The 21,600-nt window shown below is 35.2% G+C and overlaps 2 protein-coding genes across 2 annotated transcripts in view; one reads left to right on the plus strand and one right to left on the minus strand.

The window, feature by feature from the left end:
• Positions 1 to 4,907, plus strand: part of LOC111482527 (pyridoxal kinase-like) — a 6,518-nt gene extending 1,611 nt beyond the window's left edge. Inside the window, exons 5-12 of the mRNA XM_023128376.1 lie at positions 367 to 440; positions 706 to 770; positions 1,170 to 1,233; positions 1,912 to 1,977; positions 3,280 to 3,336; positions 4,130 to 4,174; positions 4,263 to 4,316; positions 4,586 to 4,907. Coding sequence (XP_022984144.1) covers positions 367 to 440; positions 706 to 770; positions 1,170 to 1,233; positions 1,912 to 1,977; positions 3,280 to 3,336; positions 4,130 to 4,174; positions 4,263 to 4,316; positions 4,586 to 4,726 — 566 coding nt within the window. The 3' untranslated portion in view covers positions 4,727 to 4,907. The remainder of the gene's footprint in view (positions 1 to 366; positions 441 to 705; positions 771 to 1,169; positions 1,234 to 1,911; positions 1,978 to 3,279; positions 3,337 to 4,129; positions 4,175 to 4,262; positions 4,317 to 4,585) is intronic.
• A 303-nt stretch (positions 4,908 to 5,210) lies between these two features.
• LOC111482524 (2-isopropylmalate synthase 2, chloroplastic-like) lies at positions 5,211 to 19,613 on the minus strand. Its single transcript, XM_023128372.1, has 12 exons — positions 18,557 to 19,613; positions 17,620 to 17,833; positions 17,029 to 17,109; positions 14,846 to 14,938; positions 14,591 to 14,677; positions 13,098 to 13,198; positions 11,535 to 11,568; positions 11,364 to 11,438; positions 11,058 to 11,141; positions 10,827 to 10,961; positions 10,186 to 10,331; positions 5,211 to 5,635 (listed from the first exon to the last, which is right to left on the minus strand). The coding sequence occupies exons 1-12, from the start codon at positions 19,267 to 19,269 to the stop codon at positions 5,509 to 5,511; spliced, it is 1,890 nt and encodes a 629-aa protein (XP_022984140.1). The 5' UTR covers positions 19,270 to 19,613; the 3' UTR covers positions 5,211 to 5,508.
• Between the last annotated feature and the right edge of the window lie 1,987 nt (positions 19,614 to 21,600).

A 21,600-nucleotide genomic window follows, 5' to 3' on the forward strand; every position in this document is an offset into this window, starting at 1 on the left:
TTTTTTTTTTTTTTTTTTTTTTTTGAGTTCTTGGTAGCCTAGAACTAGTGGTCTGCGTGGATAATGTTTTCTGCAGAAGAAGAAGGAAAAAAACCCAGGAAGGATAATAATTTTCTAACGCATTTTTGCTCGCAAGGGACAATCTTAGTCATTGATTTATTCATTATATTTGAATCCCATAACTTATGCCCCATTACAGTAAGAGTAAATGCTCTCGAGAGAATTGAGAAAATGATGTGCAACTCTTGTGTGGATATGTACTTTTTAGTATGGATGAAATATATTTGGACAAGAAACAGAAACTTTGTGGTTTATAATGTGGAAATTTTTTTGGGATTAATTTGTGAAACAAGTGTCTTTTTCCAGTATGTGATCCAGTGATGGGTGATGAAGGGAAGCTATATGTTCCTCAAGAACTGGTATCTGTATACCGCAAGAAGGTGAGAAATCCAGTTCATTCTGGCCCCAGGTGGTGCTTGATAGCTCAATCATTTAATCTTGACATGAGTTAGATTTTTCCTTTCATGTACGTTGTTCCTTGATTGGCCCCACCTATTGAACTTTTCCGTATCCACGTGTGTTGGAAGTCAACAGTCATTTAAAACTGAAATTTCGTATTCATGCGTGATGCAAGTTAACAGCCATTTAAGCATCTGCCCTTTATATTTCCTTTTTCATGTTCTTGTGAGTCTGATTCCTGGCCAGGTTGTCCCGGTGGCTTCAATGTTGACTCCTAATCAATTTGAAGCTGAACAATTGACTGGGTTAAGGTAATTTAACTCGTATATGGTCATGATAAATTTACTGTGCTAATGTTTTGTTTGCTGACCTATATATATCGAAAGTGTATGATGTCACATTTACTTTTAAATCATAAAATTACACTGCAAACTGGTATGGTTGGAAGTGGAGACTGGGATGCGTAATCTTTTTCATTAAGCAAAATTTTATTAGACATCCTTTATTGAGTTCTTTTGATTTGTCCTATCAATCTTAATATTTTGAATTTCTGCATGTAAATTTGTATAGCAATTAGCCGTTTTTCTTTGAAACTCTATAATTTGTTATTTAACTGAACCTCAATTTGTCTGGCTGGGCAGTAGTTAGTACTACAGCATCCTTTTTTCCTTGTTCAGATAGTGGTCTTTAAGAAGCCTTGCTTTTTTCAGGATCCAATCTGAAAGAGATGGCAGGGAAGCTTGTAACATTCTTCATGCCGCAGGACCTGCAAGGGTAAGAATTATGAATGTCTCTAATAGCCTGTTGAGATATTGACGTGCATAGGTATTTCTTATTTAAGCGGTGCTTTAGTAGTCAAGTATCGTGAAGTAGAGACAATGGGGAGGTAAATGAAATCTTGTAGGAGTGATTCTCTTAAATGCGAATCTCACGTTCCTTACTTATTTAGAGAAAAGGGAGATGGTAATTGGCACGTTGATGCCTGTCTCAGTTGGATAATTGATGCATCATAATCATAGTTTGGCAGTATGGATTGGATCATGCAACGAAATAGCTGGGGTCCTGCAAAAGATAATAACTTCATAAGATATAATCACCGAGTGAGTTACGGATTTAGTTTGGAAGTACTTTAAAACATCTTTTGTTTTTCAGGTTCTTCCGGGCATTGTGTTGAGACAAAATTTCAGATAGTAGGTGCTTATCTTATTAAGAATTACCGCTGTAGTCCTATTTACTTTAGGCGGTTAGAACTTCTCCTGGCATTGAATACCTAGCTGTCAAACCGTGTTATACTTTGGAAAATTTAACTCTAATTCCTTCAACAAACATAAACACGACCCTTTCTGTTGTTGTCAACGTTTTTTGTAAATGTCATACATCATTTTAAATGTTATTTCCTGTGTTGTAAGTAACTCCGCAATCTAATGAAAAAAATCTTGATAAACATCTCAGGTTGTGATTACAAGCATAAATATGAACGGTAAACTTCTTCTCATTGGCAGCCATCAGAAGAATGAGGTGAATTTTTGCACTTTATATTGAATTAAGTTCTTTTGGATTGAGATCTGAGTCATTTGGTGCATTCTTTGAATCTTGCCAAGCTCTAAGAAAAATTGTTTCATTGCCCTTAAGATTTTTTTGTAAGAGCCCAAGAAAACTAATTTACCATAAACATTATTCTGTGGAAATTCAACAGATTGCCGGGTTAGAATGGCAAATAGACTTCATCATTATCACTGTCTGAGTGTTCCTGAATAAACTGATGTACCAATCGTACGCTAGAAAAGTCACTTGTGCTTATGATGCTATACAGCATTCAAATGGCTGCCTTTGCTTCTTGGAACAACAATCTAAAGTGCATCTGACTTCCCTCAGTAGTAATAAAATTTCCTTTTTTACAAATTCTTCTCAACTAAGATAGAGAGTTGACACGACTTTAGAAGTTAAGCAAGTATAACTGATATTGGAAAGGACAATACTTTATTTCCATCCATCGGAGATACATTATTGGCATGTGGATAGTTCCGGAAACTCCTGTCAACGTCCTGAACTGAAAATTCAACGATCAACTCAAAAATGAAAATGTTGTGTTCTTAGGAAAGCAGCCGTTTCTGAAATTGTGAAGTTTGAGCTTAGAAAAGAAGTTGCAACACTTCATTCGAGGCACCCAAGATGCATCATCACAGTAGGGTCAGTCTTCCTTCTTCAAGCTGCACCGACCCCATTCTATTCTTTTAGACCTTTATTCACCGTTGAGGATTGGATGATTGTTATTCAGAGATGTCTCCTTTGTCTTTCATGATGATTGGATATAATAATAGTAGAAAAAAAAAACCCCATGAAAATTTATAACTTTTCACTCACAAGGGATGCTTGTGGAGGGTTTTGTTGATTATGCAATAATCGACCCTAAGAAAAGTTGGTATGATGGAAGTTCTTACTGAAGTGAAGGTAAACTATACAGGCCTTATTCCCTTCCCTTCCACTTCATCCTCCTTATTGTCTCTTACACTACAACTTTCTGCAATGAAAATCGGTTGATTATAAGGTTGCCGGCATGCTTGCCTCCTTTACTTGGGAAGCAATAGTTAATGTCGGTAATGAAAGACTTGGGCCTTTTATTTTTATTTTTTTGTTACGTGAAGAAAAAAAAAAACGATTTATCTATTTATTCTTTGATTCCTTGCATTTATATACGACACATTTTTAGCTTAGGGTACGCTACACCAATATTGGGAGCTTTTGTGGTATTTATATTTTTATTATGTTTGGCTTGCGTGCACGTGATTTAATTGCAGCAATTAAACACTGATGTCCCAGGGCCAGGCTCCTGAACAATTTAAGATCGTGATTCCCATGATCCCTGCATATTTCACAGTAAGAAAATCTCTCATCTAATTTCATATGCAATGTTTATCTCTAACTTTTTCGAACTGAAATTGCTGTAAAAAAGAAACTATTGTTCTATTTAAACAATGCATGGAGAGCTAGTGCGTCTGTGGATTATCAACTTATGGAAAAATAAAAGTTTACCGTAAGTAATGGGCTCAGGCAAGTCATTTTTCATAATGTATAGGAAAAGTGAAACCTCTAAGATTTAGTGCTTCTTGTTCCGAGTATCTATTCCAGCTCTTGAAATGAACATTTAATTGCTACATCAGTTCCTTTCATTTTCTAAAAAAAATTGAACTTTAAGATCTTTTTACACTATTTTTCCAAGTCTCCAATCTGTTGGCAATATTTTAGAGTAGTAATTCAAGTACTATAACATGCTGAATCCCCACTTTGAGGAAAATGTATATATTGGGTGGAGTGTTGTTAGGAACCTTAGTGGGACATGTCATGGTTTGTTAAGAATCATTCTTAACATGGTTGTTTAAAAATAGACAAACTAGATATAAGGGAAAGATTGTGGTGATAGACTTCGTGGGGCATGTTCGTCATTAGCTGGAGAATTTGTAAGATAAAGTTTATCTTAAGATAACCTTATAGTCCTCTACATTTCCGTTCAAGTTATGTTAGTTATGCTATTTTGTAGGCAGAATCTCTCTCTCTCTCTCTCTCTCAAGAAATGGTAATAAAGTACTAGGAAGCTGAATGCCTGAAACCGTTTGGCCCCATCCTGAATCATATGCTGTTAGATTGATACATCTTCTAAATGCATTTGTAGGGAACTGGAGATCTTACGACTGCGCTTCTTCTTGGTTGGAGCAATGTAAAGCCCCTAACCTAAAATTTATTGAAAACAGTTAACAATTGTTTGAGTATCGCTTTCATTAAGTAATATTTCATTATGTTTCCAGAAATACCTTGAACACCTTGATTTGGCGGCAGAACTTGCAGTGTCAAGTTTGCAGGTCTTTCTCCACCTCTGTTTGTTTTGTTTCCAGAATTATTTGTTTTTCAGAATTTACTCTAGAAGTAGGAATACCGGTGATTATACACGTGCATTGTATAGTTTAGTGTCACCTTTGGAGTGGAAATTTAAAATCGATAAGCGTATGCATTTTACCTACTTGAAAAATGAGTCTATTGTATTTCGCTCTAAACCGATTTGTGTTATAGTGCTATTCTCCTCTTTATCATACCTAACGATTCAAATCTGTGTATGGTGCATGGTTTGCAGGCGGTTCTGCACAGAACAATGAATGATTACATAAGTGCAGGACATGATCCTAAATCGAGTAGTTTGGAAATTCGATTGATTCAAAGCCAAGATGAGATTCGTAACCCACAAGTCAAACTCAAGGCTGAAAAATACGATTGAATTGGTGATTCATTCGAATATCTTTCTAGGTGTATTGAAAGATGGGCTTGAACATCTTTATTTTCGTTTCTTAGCCCAAAAATTGAAGGTATAATAATAGTTGTACTGAAAACCTGGTTTTAAGTTCACTCTCTAAAAGCTTGGGGATGAAGGGATTAAGGTTTGGAAGTAGTTTACACAATCCGCCCCTACATTTACTTATATAATTTAACCCTCTTTTAATTGCATATCATTTTAGGGTAAAATGCACTTTTTAAGATTTTGAAAACTCCTTTAAGGTAATTAATTTCTACTTGGACCTTCTAGGTTTTAAAAATAACAAATTTGATCTTCCAAAGTTTGAATTTCATTTTCAATTAGTTCATGAAGTTTGAAAATGGTTGTAAAAATAACTTCAACAAACTCAAAAGTTTTGATGTAGAAAGTGTTATTAGAAAACTTATTTACTTCTAATAATAATGCCAAAATTCTTTCCTAAAATGACATAAATAAAGCCTTTAAATATTTAGTTACTAATAAAGCAAGTTCAGTGTCTATCAACGACAACACTAAAACAGGTACTTCTCCACAAAGACACATAAGCTAACTGTAACGAAAACAAAATTTACCAAAGTTCAAAAATGGTCCAAATAACACAAACAGTTCAATTACAAACGACATTAGATGCTGAAACTTATTCGCTTGAAAATCCTTAAAGAGAATAATCGAACCTTTCAAGCCTGTCTGATTGGTTTGAGAGTGCAAGATTTCCACCATCATCCCTCCTTCAAATCAATATTTTCTTATGCAGACAATGTTTTCTTTTCAGTTACCTTGATGTCAACTCCATGGAAACCAAGCATCTTGTTTAGGGCACCAATGTAGGCCTTCACACTTGATACAACTATGTCCATCCCTGCTCCAATACCACTGCAACGATAAAAACGTATCACTAGATGTACAGTTAATAGATATACTGTAGTTTACTAGCATGAAGAGAAGAATATCAGAAATCACAGAGTTTAATCTTAACTTGATATTGGGTTAGTCCTATTTATTGTAATCAGTAAGCATTTGAATCAACTAATTTCGCATATATATGTTTGACTGATATCACGGGACAACCACATAAACCTTCGACTACAATAATTGGTAACAGATAATACTTGTAGGGTTTTAGATCCAAAGTAAATACAACCATAGTTTGAACCTCTTCTCTTGATATAGATTGGTGTTAACATTCCATTTATCCATTTTCTTTTAGTTTGTTAGTATCTAAGTTAGATTGCATCCACCTTGATTTATCTAGCAGGATAATGCTCACCTGTACTACAACATTTAGATCTCAGTAGGTTGCTACCCGAGTTTGGACTCATTCCTCGTGAGTCCCTTTTAAATAAAGTTTGAAAAAAGTAGATAATTTTTTATCTATATTAGAAAAAACCGGTTCTACAAGCCTGACCTAAAATTGAACAAAGCAAGCTTCAAATAATGGCATATGTTAGTCACGGAAGAAAATAATGCTACGCATTAAATTTAATGGAATAGAAAGATTGTCATCTGTCATGGCAGCATGCAAACATGCAGCTTTAATGAATCTGACCTTTCTTTCTTTTTATTGGTTAAGTTTTTTATTCTGTTGTCTTTTCTACTTATCGATCTTTCGTCCGACCCTTTCGTTCTCTTCCTCTTAGTTATGCTTCATTCTTCTGTTCTTTTTGTTCTTATTCTTAAAGCTTCTGGGTTCATTCTTGTTCTTCATCTTTGAAGTATTACCTTTATTCTCCAAACTCTTCCATTTTTCATGTTAATAGGGTTCTTCTAATAGGCCCTTGCTTGACTTCATGGCGATAGTACAAAAGGTTGAACACAACTCTACGTGGGAAACACTCGCACTCTTTATTAAAACCAATCGAGAAGAGAATACAAGACACTATGTAGAATATTTTTTGGATTACTTGGATGAAGAACCTAGGTAGGGTGGAGGTGTATTTATACTAGAGCCTAAGCAATCTAGACCTAACAAATCTGAATCTTTTTCCTAAAATATCTAGATCTCTTCTCCTAAAATCAGATATCTTTCCTAAAATCTCTACTAAAATAAATATACAATGGGCTCGTACAATTATTAGGCTTGACTCTATTGGACTAGTGATGATATTTCAACACTCCCCCTCAGCACTAGTCCTCATTCGCTGCACCATGTTGAGCTGATAGCGAAAACTCTTATGTTTGCCAATATTCAGCCCTTTTGTAAACAAATCTGCCACTTGATCATCTGTCTTGATTTGCTGGATCTCGATTTCTTCCTTCAAGACTTTCTCTCTAATGAAATGGTGGTGTACCTTCACATGCTTTGTTCTAACATAAAACACTGAATTTTCTGCTAGGCGAATCACAAATTGATTGTTGTAATGAAGTGGTATTGGATACTCAATTTTCTGGTGCCAATCTTCCATCAAAAGTTTTAACCATGTATTTTCCTGAGCTGCTCCAGTTGCTGCTCTGTACTCTGCTTCTTTAGTTGACAATGATATTGTTGGTTGTCTTTTGTTACACCAAAAATTTATTCTCGAACCGAGCTTGAACGCATACCCAGTGATTGATCTTCAGGTATCGTGGTCTCCTTTGACATATCTCAAGGTCCGTCGAGCCGCATCCAAATGAGGCTTCTTCAGATTTTGCGTATATTGATCAATGACTCCAACTTTATTTTCGAATTTCTTCGGTTGGTCCATGTAGAGCTCTCTGTTTAACTCTCCATGCAAGAAAGCATTATTCATATCCATCTGCCATAATTTCCAATTTTTATTTACCGTAAGTACTGGAGGAACTTGTACGATAATGATCTTTTCCACTGGACTAAACGTTTCATCATAGTCTAGTCCATATTCTTGAGAGAACCCTGAATCTATAGTCTGAGCTTTGTATCTCACGATTGATCCATCTAGGGTACACATTATTTCATAAGCTCACTTGTAAAATATGAGTTTGGTATCTCTTGGTTTTGGTACTAATTTCCAAGTTTGATTTTGTTCCAAGGCTATAGTTTCTTCCTCCATCGCTTTCTGTCAAGCTGAGTTTTGTGATGCTTTTTCACATGTCTCCGGCTCATTAACTTTGTCTTCTACTGCGTTGGCATACTCTGAATTTGTCTTTAGGATTATTTCTGAATGTTTGAGTTGTTGAGGTGTCATTTCATTTTCACTAGGTCGCTTGGTTGAGTCACTTCTTGCTCACCAACACTAATGTCACTTGAATCTTCAGGCACAACAGCACTTAAGCAAATGTGTACAATTTGCTCCCCGTCTTTTGTGGAAGAATCTCTTCAGTTTGCTCCTTTGTGTTCTGTAAAAGAATTTCTTCCATTTGCTCCTCTATGTTTTGTAAAACAATTTCTTCGGTTAGCTCAAGGCCTAGTAATTCTTCCTCTCTGAGGGCCACCCCTCTTCCATTGCACCGCTTTGATCGTCAATCATGTGGTTTAAGCATCTTGAATCAATGATCCGGTCATCCTCGTAATCGATATGCTCTTCCATCATTGCCATGAGTGCTAGCTCGTCTTCTACTATTGGACATAGTACCTCTACATCCCATTCATCCTATATCTTCTTTTTGGATATTGCCACATTGCTTTCAACCGACTTTTTCCTAGACCAACAATCTCTAGACATGTGGCCCTTTTTCCTGTCATTATAGAAAATACCTTCAAATCTCTTTCCTTGGAAACTCTTGTTGTCGTTCTTCTGAGCTCTCTCGGGTTGTGAAGTTTCTTTGACTTCTTCTTTTATCACCATTGTATCCATGTTTGGTAGATTGCTCCGACTTTCACATGTGTAGAGTGCTTCTTCTTCACCCTTCAATGTGATGCCTCCCATTTGTTTAGCCATGGCTTCTTGGCTGGCTAACAAATTTTCGAACTCTACAAGTGATGGTTGAGTGGGTCATCCTTGTACAACAGTAATAAAGCTTCTATATTCCGATCGCAATATGTGGATTATAATCCTCTTCATTCGAGATTCTACAATGGCAGACTTCGAGTCTAGTTCAGTAATCTCCCGACAAATCGACTTGACCTTGTGGAAGTACTGAGCAATTGTCATGTCACATTGTGAAGTTGACAACAACTCATTCTCCAAAAGTTGTAGCCTTGTATCGTTCTTCTTTGAGAACAACATCACAAATGTGTCCCATGCTTCTTTCGGTGTCTTGTCATCCCAAATATGTTCTAACATCTCTTCTCCGATTGTGGTCTTCAAGGCAAACATTGCTTTGCCTGCTTTGATTCTCCATTTGCGCAAGGCACTGTTAGAATCCTCCTCTGGCGGCATAGTTTCACACCAGCCAACGATCTCCCAAAGATCTTGTCCTTGTAAATAGGACATCATGCATGTTGCCCACGTGTTGTAGTTGTTGTTGAGTTTCTTGATTCCTCCAACGATTTGGAAATCACCCATCGTGTTGGCCATACCTCAGTAATACCAAACAAGCTCTTTCAACACAAGACTTGCAGAGTCACAGACTACTCACGACACAAATGAAACTCACTCACTATTAATCTCAAGAAATCGTTTCTGATGTGGAAGATCAGATAGAGCTGCAACCACCATACTAAGAATTCCAAGAGATCGATAACATACACTAGCCTTACTCTGATACCAATTGTTGAACACAACTCTTTGTGGGAAACACTCGCACTCTTTATTAAGACCAATCGAGAAGAGAATACAAGACACTGTGTAGAATGCTTTTTGGATTACTTTGATGAATAACCTAGGTCCAGGGTGGAGGTGTATTTATACTAGAGCCTACGCAATATAGACCTAACAAATCTAAATCTAACAAATCTGAATCTCTTCTCCTAAAATCAGATATCTTTATTAAAATCTCTACTAAAATAAATATACAATGGGCTCGCACAATTATTAGGCTCGACTCTATTGGACTAGTGATGATATTTCAACACAAAAAAGCAACAAATGACGCACCAAGGCACTCGCCTTGGAGACTTGCATAGGGTGAAGACTTCACCTCACCTCTTGCCATATGCGAGACCTGGGCTCGCCTATAACAACACCGAATATATTTTAAAATAGGTTATATATGTTTAATGTTAATTAGATATGCCTTAACTAGTTAATCAACACACTCATGTTGTTGGCCTAAACCATGATACTTAGAAAAAAGTTAGATGAAGAATTATCACCTAAAGAAGAAACGCAGAACTTTTTCCAACGTCTTATAAATGTGAAGATATTATTAGAAAATTTCAACTCTATAGTACGCTGATTTCTCTTCTAAATTAGTCAGCTTTAAGCATCATACCATGTTAGCGTAGGTTATTAAAATGGGAATGGTATTATAATTGAATTTTTTTAGAATAATAGAGACAAATGAAAAAAACACTTAAGCATTTGGCACTAAAATATATATTTATACTTAAAAGTATGCATGCATTGCGATTTGTGCCTAACTTTTACCTAAATGTTCGTTGAACTGATTCTCCAGTCGATGCATGAGTAGCTGTGTAACTTTTTTCCCCTCTTATTAGAACACGGGTCGTGGCAATTGCATCGATACCTTCAGTGACAGCAGTCATTGAATACTCGAGAAGTGTTGCTGGTTCCTGCATCAAGGAAAATCACACCTCTGCACTGTCACATTCACTCAAGAACGACACACCTAACAAGCAAACAGTATATGGCAAGCAAGCAAAAAAAAAAAAAAGTTTTGTTTTTAGTTCATGAAAAATAATGTGGCGAAAAAGACAACACCATAGTCCGTAATTCAGGAATAGCATTAAAACTAGATAATATATATGCAGGAAAGGATTTGAAAGCCTGGCTATCGATCATGATGACTTTTTATGTTATATCCGCCAAATATCATGGCACCACCAATAGGCTCACATCTGAAACTATTCAGATGACAACAAATAGGCTTTACGTGATGCTTTGGATTAGAATTTTCAAGCATTTAGCAAACAAACTCATTTGCTAAATCCAGGTCACATGTTTTGTTGTGCCCTTGAAACCAATTATCTGAAATATCCTAATTTTACTTCACTAGGAAATCATCCTGAAGATGCATTCTAGATGTAAAGTTTCACTTTATCTCAAACCTTAACAATGAGATCCACAGCCTTGTAAGCTGAATCTACAGGGCCCGTTCCAACAGCACAAGCAATGTGCTCTTCCCCATCAGCATCAAGGAGTTTAACTGTAGCAGTGGAAAGACCAAGAGTTCCACAAGTGACCTGCACTTGAGGTGTTGTTAAATAATGCTATATGTGTATCACAAAATAGCTCAAAACAACTTTCCGAATCTGAAGATCAATTACAAATTAAACAACCTGCAAATCTAGCAGCTTCCAAAGAACAATTGGTTGAAAAACTTCATCAGATACCAACGCTCGAATATCAGCATCTGTAACTCTCTGGAAAGTCAAAAATAAATTAGAGCAAAAGATTTAGAACAAAAGGTTTGACAATTAGGAATCAAGGAATGAAATAATATGAAAACTTCCTTATGCAGTAGTTATTTATGTTCTTGAAACAGGTCAAAGTAGAATCCCAATTGGTATGTGCTACTCTACCCTGCGCAGGAAGCATGTAGGGAATAGCTTATCAAAAGAGAGTGGTACAAAATTTTGAGTCACCTTCTTTTGTTCAGCTACTGCTTTGAAACGCCAAAATACGTTATCGAGTTTCTCATTGTCAAGTTCATAACCAAGCTGAAAAGACAAAAAAACAACATTTGCCTAAAGCCAGAAAGGATGATATAATATAGAAAGATTACGTAAACATTGAGCTTGGAGATCCAAATTTACCTCCACAAGTCGACTTTTAAGGGCATGTCGTCCACTGTAAAAGTAGTCATAATGAACCATGTTATTGGGGTAGTATATTTTGAACAATATACAAAAAGTGAAATACATAAACATAGAAAGTCAATCCTGTAATGTTGTAAAAAAATAATCGTGGGCTAACACTACAAAAGAACGGCAACAGATGTTTCTCATTTCTTCTGTGCCAGAAAACTACTTTAGCTCTCTTGGTACCGCTGCATCACAGAAATAGGATGATTTACGGAAAAAAGAAGATCAAATTTTTCAATATCCATTCAAATCTTCTTAAACTTAATCTAACCTTGAACAGAAAAATGCCTCACAAATTATGCATTTTCTAACAAAATAGCTTCTTCAATCTCCTCTCTTCTATTCTTAAGCAATGACTTACTACAATGTCCAACGTTACTAAGATCCTCTAGGTGGACCAAAGGAATCTCAACAAAGAGGTGTCAGGTGCTGCAAAAGGGTACGAACTCTTACAGACCCTCTTGAACAGTATGTCTGTAAACGCAAAAGCTAAGTTCAATGAAAAAGAACATATCATCCTTGGAACAAGTTAGAACGTGCAAGAAATCTGCCAGAAACTAAATATTACAAGTTACTTTATTAGATGATTAATTTATAGTATGAAAGAAAATGGGCGAGGATATTGAGGGTTTCAACAAGATAAGAAAAGTAATATATTCAGGACAGCAAAGAAGAGGACAAGATAACTCAGTTGAAGTTCCATTAGATGCTGAAAGACCAATTCATTAAGAAAGAGGGTGAGGATAGTCTGTCACAAGAGAATCTCAGGGATAGACTACTCTGTTGCAGGATTTGTATGATTTTGGACATGAATGAATAGAATCCTTTTAGGTTATCATGTTCTCTTGCATACTGGATTCTAATCCTTTTAGGTGAGGTAAATACCGTTGGCCTCCACAAAGCACAAGTACTTTATTCTGGAAAAGTGTCCCAATTTTTCATGACACTTGAAATGAATCGGAAGCATAGTAGGCACACTGAGAAAACCTTACTGAGAGAAAATGCTGAAAAGAATTTTTATGTAAACTCTAAAGTTTTAATTATTAAATAAAGCATAGATGCTAGACCTAGACCATATCAGTTAAAGACAAAGTACATGCGCTAAGAAACCTAGAGAGAACAGAAAAGAAATGCACGAGTATACTACATGTATAAAGTGAAAATGCGAAACTCTAAAAGGCATAATTGCAAGGTGCCCGCGATTAAGGAGTGTGCCTCCTATGAGGCAACATGCACTCGGTATGCTATGGTACACACCCAAATTCTTTGGATATTTTCAAATTTTCCCTTTTTTGTTCACAAAAGGATGAAAGTTGCTTCAAAGCGTATAATATTTTTAATCGATTTCTTATGTAAAGCCCATCCTGATCTCATTATTATGAATTTCGTATCTTTTTATAATTCATGCTGACACATGCATGGAGAGGTGGGGAAGGGGAGACAAAGGAGGCAGGAAGGGAGATTTAATCAAGAAAAAGACAACATTGTCCTTTTCCATAAATCAACATGGCATACCTAAGTTTTCCTAGAACAATACCAGCATCATTGGATCGTTCATAGCCAATGTCTTCAGGGGCTATGATTTCATAAGTACCTTTGTGCTTAAGCATTCCATCCTGCATAAAAAAAAAAAAGAAGCAATATTTAAGATACAATTGGATCCTCACAAAACAGGACAAACAACCACCCGCATGACTCACAAATAAAATAATAATAAGAAAAAGAAGAAGAAGAATTAAAAATATAGAAATAAGAGACAATCAACATCCTCATAATGAACTTTAAAGCAAGACCACGCATCAAAACAGATCAAAAGAGTTCTCCATATTTATAAGAGAATTTAACAGCTGTATAACAATCACAGTAATCCCCAATAATTAACGACAAACAACCAGTCCTTTGTAAAAACAATAATATACATTCCACGGCCTCGAAATCCCAATGACTCAAGCACAAGAATAATGGAGGAAAAAAAAACTACAAGATACAACCAGCTACACCTTGTATTTAACTGCGCTTTCTGATGTAGAGGAAATGGCTCAAGGTCATCTTTTGAAGCAAAAAGCTACAGGCGTAGCCAGACTATCTTCTAAAGGGCTCAGCTTCAAAGGAACAGGTAACTTTTATTACAAAAGGATAGAAATTATGACACATGGGACACTGTTTTCTTTTTTCCTCTTGGGAGGGTTTAAGAGAAGGTTTCTCACACTCCTAATTCCACCATATTGAGGAGAATTCAGTACAATCGTCACTGCCTCATAGGAAACAATCATCTTCCATTACCATCCTTTTAGTACCTTTGTTTCTGAACTTGATTGTCTAAAAAGATTTTTTTTTTTTTTCACTTAACTCACATAGAAAGAGGAAGTAATGGGAAAAAAAGATAATTGTTTGCTTTAAATGTGTTTAGAACAATAAACACCGGTGCTACTTCCTTGAGGCTTTTGATTTCTTCTGGGGCTTTTGCCTTCCACTTATTGTTTCTAGGTTCTGAAGGAGCGTTTACTGTATCTGGTGAAGAGTTTTACTTTGGTTATCTCATGGTTTCAGGCTCTTTGTTCGCCTCCTAGTCGTTTTCCTTTTTGGAGTTTGGATTCCTAGTGTTCTTAGCCTTTTGGTTCTTGCTGCTGCCTCGAAGTTCTGTTGTTGTCGCTTTTTAGTTTTGGCTTTTAGAGCGGTTTTGGATGGCTGTTTCTAACATTGTGCCTGGTTTTCTTTGATTCTCTTTATGAACCACTGGATTGTTTTGTTTTGCTCATTAATTTATTTATTTTTTACCCTCTCTGTTTCTTTGACCCAAGTCTCTTTTCATTTCATTAATGAAAAATTCCATTTCTTGTTCAAAGAAAAAAAGAACACTGGTGATAGAATCAGGTCATAGTCAACAATAGAGTACATTGGGTAGCTATCTCATCACGATAGGTTTTGAAAGATAAATATGACAACATACCAGAAATAGTCGGACATTAATATAAAAACCTTGCATATAAAAATCCAACAAGACTAACCTGGTGGATGCCACTTTCATGAGCAAAAGCATTAGCTCCGACAATAGCCTTGTGTGGCTGTACGTTCAAACCAGTGTACTCTTCTACCTAAGGAATAAATTTGTCAATGAGAGGCCTTTAAGGAATATACTTGTCTAGCTTTCAAGGAAAGTTTTTGTATTTTGAAAAAAAGAAAAAACAAAATGAAAAGAATAGTATAAAAAATTAACTCAAAGGAAATTTTTCAGGAAGTATTTTTCTAAGAAAAATAATTACCATCTTGCTGGTCAAAAAGATATGTCTCGAGTTGATTCCAGTACGAAGACCTCCAAGCACATGCTCTCCACGACATTGTAAGGCCATTACCACCTGAAGATATTAAAAGATGGTTTCAAAAACAACAAAAAGAATAGCTATTTTCATATATGCCATTTAAGAAGTCTATGTAAACAGATGATCTCAAACAATACAACAGCAATGTGCATGGAGTAACATGTAAAATGAAATATATAAACACCCTAATTTCTCTGGATTTAAGATTTATCCTCTTTTGTATATAAGAAATTTTGTATTGTACAATGACGGATAGACTATTTGTCACTGGATAGATCCACAAAAAAAAATAAAACTTTAGCATAACAAAGTTAAACAACTAAAATAACCTAAAGGGTTCAGGAAAGGATACTTTCAGCAAAAGAGAAACTCCAAGTTGTTCTGTGCTAGATGATGTGCTTTTTTAAACCAGAAGTGAAATTTTGAGCTTTAAGAAACTTTAATTTTTCCATAAAACAGAAACCTGCCAGCCATTAACTCTCATAGAATCCCACCAATTCTTAAGGTTTGAGAAGAAATCAAGATGATCCAACCAAATATTTTTAATTTTAAAAGAGGCTCGTTCCTGCCAATTGAAGCTAGTAGAGGGAAATGGTCTAAAGTTGGCCAAGAAAGTCTCATTAGGGATATCATCTCCTTCTAAGCCCCATTCCGATCACTAGTAATGAAGAATCTTTCTATTCTAGTTGAAATAGGCCTTTCTCGACCATTGAACCAAGTAAATTCACCATTTTTCATCAAAATATCCATGAGCTCAAGGGCATCAATAAGCCCCTTGAACTTCCTCATGCTTCTGGTCACCCTCCCTCCACTAAACTTCAAACAGCCATCTAGCAACATTGAAACTACCTTCACACCATTTATCGCAAACCCCAGCTATGTCAACATTTCTTGCCAAAAATCATTTCTACCAACCGGCATGGGAGGACAAAAGACCCTTGTAACCCAACCATTGAAAAAGTTGTTAAAAGTAAAAGAAATAGAAACAAAGAAGAAACCAACAAGGAAATCAAAGACAAAGATACTATCTTCTTGAGTGTCACTAAAACAAGCATAAAAAATTTCTAGGGTCTTCACTCAACAAGGCATCATGGTCATTCACCTTATCATCTTAACATGTTAGATTGCATTGAGGCTTGTGTAGAAGTCAAGGGGAATTTGCGTGATTTTCTTCCTACTTCAATAGAATTCAAGAGTAAAAAAGGGGAACAAAAAAGGGGAACATGTTTATTAGATTTTGTGATGTTACTGCCTTAGATCTTCCAAATATCATTAATGGAGCCCTCTCCTTGAAAGACTTTTCCAATTCTCTAGACCTACATCATTTACATCAATTTATGGAAGATAAAAGAAATTTTGACATGAATGATAATGTAATTAATCACCCACCATCTTTAGTTCTAGAGAATAAGGAGCTTGAAGTCATTGATACAGGGATTGGGTGTTTTTCTGCCTTTAGAGATTCATTAGCTCTCCCTTTGAGGTGTCCATTAAAGCTCTCCAGTCTTCCAATCTCGTCTGTTAAAGAGATTTATATTGTTGCATTGCTACTTATATCCCTTATACAATACTCAGAGAAGTGAACCGATCAGTTCCTCTCAAACACTCATAGAGTATAAATCTATGATCTGGATCCTAATGTAGTTGAAGAAAATTGTTCATGTCTCTTAGTCTCCACTGTAAAACAAGGGAGTAGTCAAAACTTATCAACATTATTTGCATCAAGGCATTCAATCCCTTCTAGTAGCCATAAAGTTTTATCCTCATAAGGTACATTTTAGTTCAATTTTCTGGTTCTAAAGAGATTAGAAACAAAGGAGAATAGCAAGAAACAAAATATATTTCTTTCTAAAAATTATGTTGCTCTCGTCCCTTATAAAGTCTCAATCACAATTAATTCTCATCAATGTAACCCATAAATGTCCATAGTCCAATAAAAAATAGTGAGGCTAAATGCATGAACAAACTTTATGAAATAAGTATAACATATTGGTTAGATCAATCATGCTAAGTTGCATTGCAAATCATCCTCACTCTTCATGAAATGAAAGTATGAATTAGAATAAATAAAATAATAGTATATAGTAGAATAAATGAAATAAACATAGAAAAAAATAATAACTTGCCTCCTCAAGTGAAGCATTTCCAGCTCTCTCACCAATTCCATTAATTGTGACCTCAACTTGCCTTGCACCTGCACATGCCCCCTGCAAAGAGATGAGAAGAATCATACATATTTACTTAAGGTTCAAGATGAGGTCAAATCAGCATTTAGATAATTCACACAGAAATCCATTTTGTCTTGCAATTTACTAATTCATGGAGAGGCTGAAGAATTTCGTAATCCATAATTTGTTTGCTTTCGGTAGTGATTACAGAAAGGCTTCAACAATTTAGACTAAGATCAAGCCAAAAAAAAAAACGTATATCTTATCCCTTCTTCATAATTTACAATGCAAACTATCACTATCGAGCATACCTATCCATGAAATATGATATTAGTATACATTCATCATCACGTTTACACCTTGTTTCCATTTTTACCCTATATTTTTTAAGTGGTGTGTCACTATGTCCATGTCCTATATAGCATGTCTCGTGGTGTTAGAAGTATGCTATTCATTCCTTGTTACCATCTTATTATCTTCAGATGCTTCCCAAATTAAAGGACCAGATAAATACATAGGATCAACAAGGAAGAAAAAACCATTACTTACTGCTACTGTGTTGGCAGTTGCAAGTCCAAGATCGTTCTGGCAGTGTGTTGAAATGATAACATTTTCAATGCCAGGAGTATTAGATTTTATATCAGCAATCAACTTGCCAAATTCAAATGGCATTGTATAACCCACAGTATCTGGTATGTTGAGAGTAGTTGCCCCAGCCTTTATCACTTCCCCCAGAATTTGATAAAGGAACTCTCTGTCAGATCTGATAAACCACAACATAAAAATGAAAAATGTTTTATCAATTAAAAAGACCAGCAATTGGTGTTAAACAATGATTGATGGCCAAAGATATCGAGAACCTCCATAGTGAAGGTGCCCTATGAAGGATCTGCTCCACACAAGACAAGGATGGGGATAGACATTAGTCAGAGACTGTACAATAAACAATATGTCCGATCCACACAAATAATAATAAAATTTCCCTCACTAAACAATTCTAAATATCGGTGGAAAGGGAAACCATACAAATGCATTTCAAATTGATGTTATGATAGAGCGAACAGGATGGTATACTCTAATTCTCAAGAAGCGCTTTAGACATTGGGATCACTGATTAAGTCTGTGTAACGGGAGGTAAATAAGTCAAACCTATAGAGTATATGAGTTTGCTAATCAAAACTAAATATTTTCTCATTATTAGCTATATAGATAAAATTACATAAGTTAAGCATGGGAAACTGACTACCAACTTTTGTATACACAATTTAAAATTTTATATTCTCATACACAAGGCGGAAACAAGTTGCACAAATTCACACTTCACAACTTCCAAGATAATTCTAAGCTTATTAACTATTTAATCCAAATCTCCATTATGATGGAGAGTTTTTTAATCCAAGGAGCATGCAGAGTCGACTTACTCTCTGGATCAATTCGATGAAACAAAAAATTTAAGAATGCATGCAACTTGAGATCGAGATCAAACCTCCCAGCATCCTCAGGGCTGAACTCAACATCATCACAACCCAAACTTCGTGCAAACTGCACCATATTTCGAGCAATTTCAATCACTTGCTCCCTCGTCTTTCTCAGCTTATGTTCCATATGAATTTCGCTCGTTGCAATAAAGGTATGTATCCGCGGTCTCTTAGAGTACTTCACAGCCTCCCATGCAGTTCGAATATCCTTCTCATTACACCTCGAGAGACCACAAATAACAGGCACGTATCCGTCCTCATCGACAGCATTTCCAACCTCTTTGGCAATCATCTTGACTGCCTCGAAGTCTTCCTTCGAGGCAGCAGGGAATCCAGCCTCAATTATGTCGACGCCAAGCTTGGTGAGCTGACGAGCAATATCAACCTTCTCTTTAGCAGTGAGAGAGGCACCCGGAGACTGCTCGCCATCGCGGAGAGTGGTATCAAATATGCGAACATATGAAGAGTCAGGAATGCGATTAGGAATGTACGGCGGACGTCTAATTGATGATTTCGATTCGGAATTCGAAACTATGCTTTCTTTCTGACAGCAGTAAATGCGAGATACATGGTCCGCCGCCGTCCTAAAGGACAGTGAACGTGAAGAATTCTTAAGAGCCTGCAAATTCCGACTATAAATCCGATGACGGGCAGAAAACTGAGAGTTCGGTTGCCGAACAAGAAACTGATTCGGTCTCGAAAATGCTGCCGGCATGGCCATCAGAAACACACTACCAGAACAAACTAGCTTCACCTCCTCTTTATTGCACAATCTCGCAACCGTCTGAGAAAATTTGACAAAGCAATTAATCCGCTATGATGGACGAACGTATAATACTTACAGGCGAACTCCAGCGGGCATTTCTGGGAGCTTTTCAAGAGGAAATGTGGACAGAATGAAAGTCCGTTTAGATGGTCAGAATGACGGACATAGAGGAGCAAGTACAGAGGGAATCGATGGCGGATTGATGAACCCTGGAAGGCTGAAGGAAACGGCGGCAGGCATGCATCACACAGTTTTCTAAAGCTCGACGTTTAGGGTATATATAAATGCTAGCTTACTTCGATTTGTCATAGAAGGACTGTCTGATCTCTCTTGGACCATTTTTATATTTTTATATATTTTTTATTCTTTTTTATTCTTTTTTTATTCTTTTTTTATGTTTTTTATTTTGTCCAACTGCCTTCCAACTTGCAAATACTAAACCATTTAACAATTAACATGAAAATGATTTTTGAAATTGTAAAATTTTTTTTTAGACGATGATTTGACCGTTTTTGAATAAATTTACAGTAATTATAATAAAATAATAAAATTTGTAGTTTTTTAATAATTCATATTACTAAAATTTACAGTAATTATAATAAAATAATAAAATTTGTAGTTTTTTAATAATTCATATTACTACAAGGGCAAATTAAATAAATTAAATTAAAATACGCAATCAGTAATTCGAATATTTAGTATATAACATGTGAAAATAAAATATAAAGTATAATATTATAGTGTTGATAAAGGAGAATTAAAAGTTCATAGTCTGCTTTTGGAAGATACTGGAAAAAATAAAAATAAATAAATGTTTTTTTTAAATAATTAGCAAATAGAAAGATTTTAGTTTAAGAGATGGAAAGTTAATTATTTTTTTAATTTAATTTTTTTTATTTTCCATATATATTAGCGATATAAAAGCACCGTAATTTATAACATTCATAATATTACAAAAAAACATCCATTGATAATTAATTTATAAATTTAAAAGAAATAACAAATCGTAACAAAAATAACTCTTTATTTCTTTACTTTATGTGCCACTTTTAATTTTATTCCAACTTTATGCTCTAGTGAACATAAAAATAAATAATAATAAGAGGAAAATAGTATACTTTATTCAATAAATGCCTCAGAAGCTCATTTTATTTATACCATTTTCATGGGCATATAAAGGAAAAAAAAAAACTATCCTAACATAAGCATAAGCATCCATGGTCGAGAATTCAAACCTCTCTCTCATGACTACTTGACCACGAGTAGCTAAAAAAAATTGGAGAATGTGGTGGGGAGTGTCTTTCTTTCGTTGGTTCTTAGTTTTACGTTCGAAGCAATTAGAGTAGAAAATAGAGCTTCGACTCCAAAACTGGCCTTTGTCAAGAAATTCATCGTTGGTTCATTCATGATGTTTCTTTAAATATAAACCTAACACCATACGAGGCTTCGACTCTTAAATTGGACTCCATCAAATGGTTTATCAATGATTCGTTTGTTATGTCTAAGTTTAAATCCAACAAAGTTGAAAAATAGGGCTTTGACTTAGAATTGGATTCCATGGACGAATTAACCATTTGTTTATTCATACTGCGCTGAGTCAAAAATAGGGATTTGAATCCTAAATTGATCTAATTTAAGTATTTACCATTTGTTCATCTATGGTGCAGTCAAATCTTAGGTAAAAAAAGTGAATATTTTTAGTATTATGTGATTTTCATGAACATACATATGCACGAGATCCCATGTACAAAACACTAGTTAATAACGGGACGTAACATATAATATTTGTATTCATAAACATCACATTTTAGCATACATGAAACACGTACTTTCATTCTCACCATAACATTCACGACTTTATCACTACCATCAGTACAGGAAAAGGAGGGAGAGTTATGATTATTAGAGATATTTGAGATTGATAGGATTAAAACACGAATAAATTATCAACAACTATTATTTTTTTCAATGAAATTTTGTCAAAACTTTTCACAGGTTCAAATCCAATTAAGAGAATCGCTAAATATCATAAATTGTTCCAACATTTTTTTAATGTATGTCTATTTAAAATACATGACTACTTTACAAACAACCTACAAAACATGTAAAAGTCTGAACCATTCAATTTTTATTTATGGAGTCGATTAAGCTTATTATATAAAAAAAAAAACAATTCAAAACTATAAATATAGGGATTTCGAATGTTAAAATCTAATTATCAATATTTAAAATTAGTCACTGTGGACTAATTCGTATTTGGAATAGACTTAAATCCTGGTTGATATG

The sequence above is a fragment of the Cucurbita maxima genome, unplaced genomic scaffold (genome assembly GCF_002738345.1).
Source record: "Cucurbita maxima cultivar Rimu unplaced genomic scaffold, Cmax_1.0 Cma_Scf00007, whole genome shotgun sequence".
In the NCBI taxonomy this organism is placed as follows: Eukaryota; Viridiplantae; Streptophyta; class Magnoliopsida; order Cucurbitales; family Cucurbitaceae; genus Cucurbita; species Cucurbita maxima.